General features: G+C 35.4%; 1 protein-coding gene across 1 annotated transcript; it reads right to left on the bottom strand.

Moving 5' to 3' along the window:
- Window positions 1–4872: 4872 nt before the first annotated feature.
- LOC104239567 (beta-amylase 3, chloroplastic-like) lies at window positions 4873–9486 on the bottom strand. The gene is made up of 4 exons (XM_009794225.2): window positions 8857–9486; window positions 7736–7946; window positions 6762–6872; window positions 4873–6046 (listed from the first exon to the last, which is right to left on the bottom strand). The coding sequence occupies exons 1-4, from the start codon at window positions 9390–9392 to the stop codon at window positions 5258–5260; spliced, it is 1647 nt and encodes a 548-aa protein (XP_009792527.1). The 5' UTR covers window positions 9393–9486; the 3' UTR covers window positions 4873–5257.
- Between the last annotated feature and the right edge of the window lie 1888 nt (window positions 9487–11374).

Raw genomic sequence — 11374 nt, forward strand, 5'->3', positions numbered from 1 at the left:
TACATTTTGAACTTCAGAAGATTAAAAATAGAAAAAAACTTGATGCCTAGACAATCCTAAGTGGAAATGACAGCCATTAGGAGTTACTTTAAGCCATAGGCAGCCTGTCTTTGAGGGGGGTTTCTTATCTTCTAATAGATATAAGAAGAGAACCAAAAAATAAAAAAGGCAAGAGAAGGGAAAGATTGAAGGATACTGAGTAGACTGCAGGGGAGCAGAGGGTGGACTGAAAAGAAAACGGGGGTTAGAACCAAAAGAGAGTTGAGAACAAAGAAGAAGCTGAAAATTCTGCTTTCCTTCACTTTTTTTTTTGTGTTTGAAACCAGCATTAACTGCTTTGTTATATTCGAAACTTGGTTTTCTTTCCTTGAGTGTCCAAAGATCAGAAACTTTTGTTCCACTATTATTGCGGATCCACTTATTTTCTGCCCGGTCTCCACTGAGTCTCCGGAGTCTGTTTTGTTTGGTTATTTGAGTACTGTTTCATTGAGTTAATTCTGGTTCTGTCCACTGGGGTATATTCTGTTCGTTTGTTACTGCTGCTGTTGCTGTTTGCTGTTTTATCACTGCTGTCGCACTGATCACTCCTCTTTTCCTTCTTGTGTCCAATATCCAGGTACACACTTGAATTTCACACTGATGTAACAGTAAAATTGAGCATGAAATGAAAGATACGAAGGATTCTAATCATTTGGTGTTGTACTTGTAGTTTTATAAAGTGTTAGTGGATTGTGTAGTTTTTTTTGGGGGTTATAACTCAATAGAAAAATACATTAGGAAGATTGTACTTAACTGAAACTTAGTTTGTTTAATACTGTGATCTATAGTTGTTTAGTTGTATATATGATATGATTATGTAGTTTGTGGAATGCCCAAGTAGTTAGTACATCGATAACTAGATTCTTTTGATGATTGTTGAGAAAAACTAATAATCCTTTTTGAGTTCAATTAGTAGTAATTTTCATAATAAAACAGCCGATTTCTTTTATCAATTTCAAATAGTTTAGAGTGTTAAGAATAGAACTTGGAGGTCGTTAAACATAACTCAATATATGTTGTTAGTTTGTTTGCAATCTCACTTAGCGAATTAATAAGCATATTCACTTGTTGAAGACAAAGCATGCGGTAACCCTCACCTCATGAACAATCAATCAGGTAATCAAACAAGTTTAGGTTCGGCAAACATAATAAGGATTCAGTCCGTATTTGTCCAAACCAGCAAAATTCGGCATCATCCTTTTCTTTAAAGATAAATGTAGTAAAGACGTAGTCATTGTAGGGTACCCTTCTAAAATAATGAGACGAGCCTCGCCGAATAAAAAGGCAAATTGCGGGGCCCTCAATAATTGGTCATAATAAATACTTAGAATTTGGGATGGACTGTTTAGTGAATTCCACTGCCTTCCCCAAAGATAATAACGCGTTAGACTTTTTAGGCGCGACTTAATTAAATTACATTCTTAAATTCGGGTGCGCATTTATGTGACCCAAATTCAAATCTCAACGGAGTCGAAATGTGTTAACAACTACGGGTGCATTGATTGTGACGTGGTTCGAGATGCATTTTCACGACGTTGCAATTCTATAAAAAATAAATGATAATAATAAAAGCGGTTTAAACTTAATAAAAGCACATAAGTCACAACATGTATTTAAATCAGATATTTAGCCATTATAACAATTTAAGCGACCGTGCTAGAACCACGGGATTCGGGGGTGCCTAACACCTTCCCTCGGGTCAACAGAATTCCTTACTTAGAATTTCTGGTTCGCAGACTTCATTTGGAAAGTCGAATATTTTCCTCGAATTGGGATTCAAGATAAACCGGTGACTTGGGACACCAAAAGCCAAACCTTTCCCAAGTGGCGACTCTGAATTAAATAAATAATCTCATTTCGAATATTGTCACTTAAATTGGAAAACTCCCTCGCGCATTTACCCTTCGGGGTAGGCGCGCAAAAAGGAGGTATGACAATCATCGGTAGGGTTATGGATTATTTCGTTTGCTAAATCTGAGGTATTTAAGGAAGGTCTTTGGTTGCTTGGTGTTGGCGATAGGTATTTGTCTGTGAGTAGAGTTTGTAGGAAAGTAGCTGATTGTGTATGCATGTTTGTGTCGTCGATTTGCATGGATCCTATATCTGGAGGGTCGTTAATTTGGTTAAGTTGTTGCAGGTGTTGGTGAGAATCAGACATGGTGAGCGTGTAAGTGTTGAAGGGATTGAAGGCAAAGTATGGTGTGTTCTACAGGAGCAGCGGGAATGTGAAGGAGTTTTTACAGTATTATGAGTTTTTTGTGTTACTCCATCAACGAATTCAATGATACTACAAGACATCTAAACTCCTCCTTACTAAGTTTTAAGTATATATACAATTAGTATAAGAAATTTTCATACCATCAATTTTTTTTTAAAATTTATTGTAGCAAATAATTTATCTAATTTTTAAGATTACAAATTTTATATTTTAAAGAGGCTTACATACACTACCTTTAAAGAGGGTTACCTGTAAATATAAAATAAGGATAATATATTACTTAAATTATTTGTTGATAATAATGATTTCGGGGTGAGCTTAAAATACCCGAATTAATCCACTGACATTTGCAAGAACTAGCACGGAGTATCCCAAAGGGGTTGGTCTTGGCGGAACGTCTCTATTTTTTGTGGTCTTAACAAAATGTCCCCTTTTTCCCCACTTGAACACCTAGTTCCTTAATTTTAAAGCTTGAAATTCTTATTTGATAGTTGAAAATAAAAGTTAATAATCGATTTAAATATTGATAATTTGTGCTTAAACTTTTAGTTCAGACACATATTTTTGGTGATTTACTATAAAAATCTCAAAACTCAATTGTTGGACCTTAAAAAGTGTTAAGAAGACAAAATGAGTCTTTTTTATTTTATGTTATTCGACTAAATTGGTGATTGATGATTGTTTGTGTTGGTATTTGGAAGCTTTGTTTCGACTGTGAGATGATTTGGAGGAGATTTGGGATGGGCTTATCGAAATTGAAGTTGCAAATTCAAAGAAACACTTTGTTAAAACAATCCAAAAAAATATGTCAATCCGGTATAATTTGATGAACAACTTAACATAGATAGACAAAATATAGCATCAGCTCTTCCGACCCAGTAGAGAAATTGTTGAAGAGCACGAGTATGACAATCCGGTAGACTTCAATGAACAAGTTAACAGATAGGTAGAATAATGATAATATCAACTCTACCGAATTAGTAGAGAAATCTTGAAGAGCAAAAATATGACAAATCGGAAGATTTCGATGAGCAATTTAATTCGGTGAAGAAACCCCTGAAGAACTTGTGCAGGTCTGGGGTCATTTCTTAAATACACAAATTTTGATAACATTCCGATAAGATCGCTCCAAAAAGTCCCATTATTTCAATCAACATGACATTTGTCATATCACACTAGCGCAAATATTGGATAGTTGTAATCACCAATTTTACACATATGAAAAGGGGTGAATTTATAGGTGTAATTATGGGATAAATAAACACATGGTCTTTCCGTAAAATTAGTTATTTACTGTATATATTTTCTAAAATTGGTATAATATTAGCTATTGGAACTTAGAAGGTTGAATGGTGCATTTGGTTGGAAATTGAGTTATTTACTAAGAGGTATAGGGATCAATTCTTAGTTGATAGATTTTTTTTTTTTTTTTAAATAGTGAATCCATGTACTAGAAATCCTAGATCCGGCCCATCGTACGAAAAAATCACATATGCAACTTTTTCCTTCTCTAATGAGATTTGAATCCAAATTTCTAGAGTTCATTGTACTTTCATTAAGCATCAAACCACACATAAAAAACATTTTTCTAGGTTAATAATTTCATTGTGTCAGTATTTATACAGTATTAGTGACAAAATCTATACTTTGATAGCAGAAACATCTGAAAGCTTCCAATTCATTGCAGATTGAGCTTCAGTCGCAACAAGTTAAGAAGGGTATTTTGACTTTGGTTGAAGGTTCTTTGAGATCATGGTAACAACCTAAAATTCATGTTTTTCTCTCGAGAATTTACCTTCATTTTCTATCAAGATAGAAGTCTATATAGTCATGTTCTAAATTGAGAAGGAAGGTGTTCGATTATGATTAGAGATATCACCAAATAACATATGGCGTTGTCTCTTGAATACCCAAGATTTCAGTTTTGATATTTGAATAGGATATTTTCATTGTAGATGATTTAGATTTGTCTTGTAAGGTTTGATGGCATTCCTTTTTTTTTTCTTTACATTAGTATTTGTATCAGCTTACGTATACCTCGACTGTTTGCGTTGAAAATCAGTTACCTCCTACCAACGCAGGAACCGTTAACTCTGCCATTCAAAGCTCAGACAAAGAGAGAAAAGGTACAGTGACATTAGCAGTTATTCCTTTTCTACAATAGAGACAAAACGGAAGAATCTTGAGAGTTTAAATTGCCATTTTTCAAATTTTTGGATGAGCAAAACCTTATTTGTGTTTATACTTATTTATCTTTGTACCTGTGAAAACATTTTCCACCTGCTTTTTTTCTTTTTTTTTCGTTATATACCTCTTTATTATCTGATATATTTCGTTATAGCTGAGATAATAAGGTAAATGATGAATATAATTAGGATGTGAACATGGATTAACATATACAGATATACTACTATTGGAACAGCTCAGGCATAATATTAGGAGCTTTTCAATTCAATATTAAATGTGGAAATTCAAAATTTATTATTTTTGTACAAAGAAAAGAATATACTCATCATATAAGTCCTAGTACGATTAAAGACTTATATATCTGTCTATCATCATCCTAATGACAAGTAGAAATAAACTCAAACAAATCCCTAATACGGTTTGCAATATTGACATACTAAGCTTCTCTTTATTTTCTTATATAGTTGCAGTAATAGAAAATAATTTTCAGACTTTAAAGGGCTAGGGACTGTACTAGTTTTTACTTTTTATGCCCTCTTTTATCTGCTATACTACAATGTTGTGACCATCTTACATGTATTTAGATGAATATCTCTTTCTTTTCTTTTTCTTTTTGTAATCGAGAGATCTACGAAGGCCAGCTGGCGTAGGGTTGGATATTCGGTGGATAATCAGCCCACCCCTCTACCTTTTTCCACTTAAATTTCAGGCTTTTGTCCTTGGCAAAGTTCAAACTCGTGATGTGTGCCTAATCCAAACATCAAACGTTTTGCTCTTACCACTGAACCAAAGCCCTGGCGCGAGCGAGTATCTTTACACAACTACAGCCTCTGCAGTTTTTTTGGCATGACTCTCTTTGACAAATCCAACATATAGGTCTGTCCTGCTTGTGTCACATTCTGGAAGTCTTGTTTTACCTCCTTCAGACATGTTCTTCACAAATTCAACGAGATTTCGCCAATTCTCTGGTTCGAATAACCGTTTGTTCAATCTCAAGTAAGTAAATGCACTCAATCCATTTCCAGACTCTGATTTACTTGTTGCCAAAACTTGTGCATATCCTCCTCCATCATACCTTTCCAGCGCGTTTTCTCCGGCTAGTTCAATTCCAGCAATTTGAGTTGCCTTTTTCACTTGTCGAACCAAACCTTCTGGCGAGCAATTTGCACTCTGTGGCTGTTCGCCATCTCTCATTTCCATACACGTAAAGTTAAACACGACACCATGTTTCGCGAACATACGTGCTATAGGTAGATAACCATCTCTATGCCTTGTATTATAGTATCCTGCTGTTAATTCTGCTGCATGTGATCTTGTGTTATAATGCCAATGAATTCCAGCTACTTTTCCTGATAATTTAGCTCCAGTTCCTCTAAATATACCTTCTGCTGATCCTAGGATTCTATCGCCGTGTTCCAATAATTTCCCTGAATACCATTCTAGGAAAAACTGTCCATATTCATTGTTCCATGTTCCATCCCTTTTGAAAAATCCAGTGTCCTCTGGAAACTGATTGTATTGTCCCGAATCGTGGGGCCCGCCCCGGCCCCAGTCATTCTTTCCCTTTGCTTCTGCAGCTGCTGCTAGTGAAGCTTTCATGTACTGTTGATTTCAACAATGAAAAAGGTTAGTTAGTTTGTTTCATTCTGTGTAAATTTCTATATAGAGGCTAAGATGCATGATCCGAAGGTTCAATTGAATCCCTTTCGTTAGAAAATCATATCATACAAACAAGGTGAGATAATTTTTTTTTATATATATATATATAAATTGTTGAATCGCTCTGACATAAGAAAAACTTTTATTGTAGCGGCAAAGGTGGCTCAAAAATATCTTTAGGTAGGTAGTACATTCTTGCACTTTTTTGAATCCCGTCGTTAGTTCGAGCCGCCCTCATTATCATAAGGGAAAACAGGTAAACTCCGATACATAACTTCTTAGTAAGACGCCAGACGGCTATCAAAGACCACTTTGTTAAGCAGTGACCTTAATAACAAAGAGTCTTCTACAACTCTCTACCACGCAAAAGAATTGTACTACTTCGCGCAGGAATTTTTTGCTCCGCCATTGTTTCTAGGTACTGAAAGGGAGCCTTGGCATAACTGGTAAAGTTGCTGATATGTGACCAGGAGGTCGCGGGTTCGAGCCGTGGAAACACCTCTTGCATAAATACAGGGTAAGACTACGTACAATAGACCTTTGTGTCCGGCCCTTCCGCAGACTTCGCACATAGCGGGAGCTTAGTACATGTGATCTTGGATCTCTCATGCAAGTAAATACATTAATATTTTAAACAACATATGTGAAAAAAGGTTACCTTGTCATAGCACTGAAATTCTCCAATTCCAGGAAATCTCCAAGTACCATTGCTTTCTGGATAAGATGGATATCTCAGTTCCCCACAAGGACCCATTCCCACTTGTATTTCCTGTAGAAGAAAAAGAGAATTTGAATTTCAGAAGTTTCTCTTTTGTTTTAGCTTGGAATATTGTGGTCCCTATTTGTGACTTTCTAAATATAGCTCTAAATTTTAGTGGTCCATCATTTGGATTTGTTTAAACCAACAAGTTTAGTGGATCATATGAGATTGACATAAAGTAATTCATTGATCTTGATCTTTCACTTGTTTTCTTTACCAATTTCTTTCCCTGTCTTGATAACATATTGGTTTTATGGATTTAAGTTATATCAATTGATAGTATAAAGAATTTTCGCATTATAGTGTAATTCAACAAGTTGAAAGGGAGCTTCGGCGTAACAGGTAAAGTTGTTGTCATGTGACTAGGAGGTCACGGGTTCGAGCTGTAGAAACAACCTCTTATAGAAATACAGGGTAAGGCTGCATACAATAGACTCTTATGGTTCGGCCCTTCCCCAGACCTCGCGCATAGCGGGAGCTTAGTTCACTGAGCTGCCCTTAAGACTGTATACAATAGACCCTTGTGGTGTAGCCCTTCCCAGACCTTATGTATAGCAGGAGCTTAGTGCACCGAGCTACCCTTTTTAGTGTAATTTAACATGTTACAATAGGTTATTATGGGAACACGGGTCAAGTATATCCTTCTATTTTCGGATATTGTTTATATTTAACCTCCATTATACTATCCGGCTAAATTTACCCATACCGTTATACTATTCGGCCAATCAATATTTATTATATGGAAGGACGTGCAATTACCTTTTGAGATATATGATTGTAATTTTGTTTTTACACAATCAATGCATAGAACTTAAACGCTTTGTCAATATACTGACATTAGATATGTGACATAGAAGAGTTAAAAGACTTACCACTATAACATCTCCCAAATAATTCTTGAATCTTTCTCTGAAACTTCTCATAAATTCAGTGTATACTTGAATTGGTGTTCTTCCTCTGATTACAGGTAATAAATCACAACCTAAGGAAATGTACTCAGGATTTCTCCTGCCTGATCTGTCTGTGTAAACAAGATCAGGATTTTTGCTGATTTCTTCAAGTACCCATGGAGGTAGAGGGATACTGCAAAAATCAATTAGAAATATTTTTAGATATATAAATATTGGTTTGTCTCAAGTCTGAATGGTGAAAAAGAAACTAATCCTCCTCCTACTTAATCATAAAAGAAAAAAAAAACAGCCTAGTGCAGCAAGTTCCCGCTATGCGTGGGGTCCGGGGAAGGGGCTGAACCACTTATGTCTATTATACGCAGTCTTACCCTACCTGCTTTGAATAATTAGAGAAGATTATATAAAAGGTTAAATCTTGAGATTTTGGATGCTGTTGCAATAGTGTAGGATATGTTTTTGGCCATATATATAATTCTATCAACAATTTCAAAGCAGAAGATTGATACTTTGAAAGAAAAAAAAGATCTAATAGATGTGTTCATTTATAGAATGAAATTTTTCTTATAATATTGCAGCTTATTGGTGCCTACCGGAAATAGATGTTGGTAGTTGGCCGATTCAGAATTTAGAGATTGTGGGTTGTGAGTAGAGAAAGTAGGTTATGAAATATATATCTAGCTACCTCTATGTATATTTGTTTTCAACACACACATATAACATTCAATTTCGAAATATTAAGTTCTACCGAACTTGCAAACTCATGATTGAATCCGCTTTGAATCATGGTAAAAAGAGAGATAGATAGGGAATAATAATATATTATTTCAAGCTCAGACTCTCTAAAAGTGTTGGTGGATCCTCCAAAAATGCACTAAATTTGGAGGATCCGACACGCACCCAACAATATTTTTGAAGAGACATAAGTTCGAGCCGTGGAATCAGCCACTAATACTTGCATAAGAGCAGGCTGCCTACATCACACCCTTTAAGGTGCGGTCCTCCCCGGACCTTGCATGAACGCGAGATATTCGTACACTTTCAAGCATAAAACAAAAATGGTTAAAGGAGCCTTATAATAATACCTGCAAGAGTCTCCAACATTGCCACCACATTGATGAAAAGACATGACAACTTGAAGCTTCAAACCATGTTCTTGAACCATTTTTACAAGTTCATAATATCCATCCCAATTATATTTCAAAGGTCCATCTTTTTCAACTAAACCCCACCAACAATCCACCATTACTCCTTCAACTCCAGCACTTTTTAATGCCATTAAACTAGCATTCATTGCTCTCGGCTTGTTCAAGTTCCCTCCAATATTTATAGTATCAAGTGGTAACATCACAAAAACTGGTACCTTTGTGGTTCTACTATTATTGCTATGAGTACTAGTTGTTAGTACATGAAGTTTCTCTCCTTCTTCTTCATTGTTTATATTTCTTCCTTCCATATTAGGAGCAAAGAATTGAATTTCTTTGGAATTCTTTGCTTTGAGATGGAATGAGGGCTTGGTTTGGGCAAAGCAAGTCATGTTTGAGATATCATCATGTGTTCTTGAATTTTTTGTTTCTTTTTTATTGATAAAAGAAGTTGAAGAATGAAGTGTTAAAGACATTTTTGTGTGTGTGTGTGTATTTTTTTGAAAAAAGAAGATGTAGGAATTGGTGAAGCTTTTGGATGTTTATTTATAAAGGGGATGCAATATTGGTATATGGAGGAGGGATTTTGAGAGTTTTTATTTAAGAAATTAAGGGAAAAAAGTGTAAAAGTTCAAAACAGGTCAGCATACCTTTTGGAGGTTTGTACTCAACTTGATGAATGACAAATTAAAAAACAATTTTATATTTCTTTATAGTCCTGGATTTTAACCAAGTCAAGAAAAATGCAATATGATGTGATATTAAAAAAAAAAAGGAGGACAATTCTTGTTTCTTTATTTGCGTGAATTGCGGATTGTACCACTAAAATCCAACCATACAATAACAAGTGCTCGTAAGCAACACTTTTAACTTTTGATCATGAAATTCTGCTCAGGCAAAGCAGCAGAAAAGACAAAAGGGGTTGTTCTGATGGTAAGCGACCTCCACTTCCAACCAAGAGGTTGTGAGTTCGAGTCTATCCAAGACCAAGGTGGGAAGTTCTTGGAGGGAAGGATGCCGAGGGTCTATTTGGAAACAGCCACTCTACCCCAGAGTAGGGGTAAGGTCTGCGTACACACTACCCTCCCCAGACGTTGTTGTTGTTGGAAAGCAGCAGAAAGCAGCAGGGCCAAAGTTAAAGACCATCCCAAAAAGTCATATTTTTTCATTTTTTTTTTTGAACGGAAGTATGGTGGAATTGTTGGGATCCATTCACCATTTAGTCAAAAGTCTCAAATTTGGTTGTCGAAATTGAGAAGCTTTTGGTAGGAAACGTTTTATCCCGTAACGGCTCTATTCGATAAGAATTTAAATTAGTTGTGTCAGTGGAATTCAGATACAGTCAAACCTCTCTATAACAACCTCGCTTGTTCTGGATATTTTTGGATGTTATAGCGAATTGTTGTTATATAAAATATATATTATAATAGAACATGAGATTTGGTTCCGAAATTTTTTAGCTTTAATAGAGAAGTGTTGTTTATATAAGGATGATATTATAAAGAGGTCCGACTGTATCAATTTATACAACCTCTTATTCTTGACAATATCTTATGGTAAGTCTTGTTTTATTTCTGATATTTTTATAAAAAGATGAGGATTGCTTGTGTTGTCTGAGTCACCTCTAATTTAGCAGCTGATTGTGGTGCATACAAATTACACTCTGTTAGAAAAACAAATACAGGATTTAGGACGGGTTTTTACGAGTCTAACCTTTATGGAATTTAATTTTTTAGGCTTAAAGTATATATATACATGCAAAAAAATAATTATAATGAATAAATATAGTAAGATCAAAAAAATAATTATAATGAATAAATATGGTAGGATTATGCTAGAAAAACAGCTTTTACCATTTCCTTTTTTTTTATTTCTCACCCGGTATCCGATACTCGCATTGGAACCTGACTATATATTTGAATTCGCGCCGCGTAGGGCCCCATTCGGGGAGAAACGCTCCCTACCAAGGATTTTTCATACTCAGGGCTTGAATCCGAAACTTTCGTTAAGGGAAGAGCAGTCCCATCAACTGCACCCCTTATCCCAGTGTTTACTTGGGTGAAAATAAATGTTAGGATTGGGGCTGTGGGTTTGCATATGCCTTGGGTTATCGTCAAAGTTGTGATGGAATGATACATGCTTTTTCATCCTTAATTAGAGTTTTTCGATCAAGTTTTGAAAATGAAGTTGCCTTTAGTCTGCTTTACCCCAAAGTAAAACTTCCAAGGAAGAACTCAAAGTAATCGTGCCCCTAAACGATTAAATAAAAGCATATTCCTCGAGTTCTCTCTTTTGATCCCTCCAAAATAAGGAAGTAATTATTTACTTTCCTTTAATAAGTTAATGTAACAATCTAGCCCGCCAGTAATATTGTCCGCTTTGGGTTCGGTGCTCACATGTTTAAAACACGTCATTTAAGACTTGTTAACTTATATACCTAGTATTCTTTTTGTATTTT

The sequence above is a fragment of the Nicotiana sylvestris genome, chromosome 12, assembly GCF_000393655.2.
Source record: "Nicotiana sylvestris chromosome 12, ASM39365v2, whole genome shotgun sequence".
NCBI lineage: Eukaryota > Viridiplantae > Streptophyta > Magnoliopsida > Solanales > Solanaceae > Nicotiana > Nicotiana sylvestris.

Coding starts and splice junctions, on each gene's coding strand:
- LOC104239567 (XM_009794225.2), bottom strand. CDS start 9,392: ATGTCTTTAACACTTCATTCTTCAACTTCTTTTATCAATAAAAAAGAA. Junction 6,873..7,735: donor ATTTGGGAGATGTTATAGTG/GTAAGTCTTTTA, acceptor TTTCTTCTACAG/GAAATACAAGTGGGAATGGG. Junction 6,047..6,761: donor AATTTCAGTGCTATGACAAG/GTAACCTTTTTT, acceptor TGAAATCAACAG/TACATGAAAGCTTCACTAGC.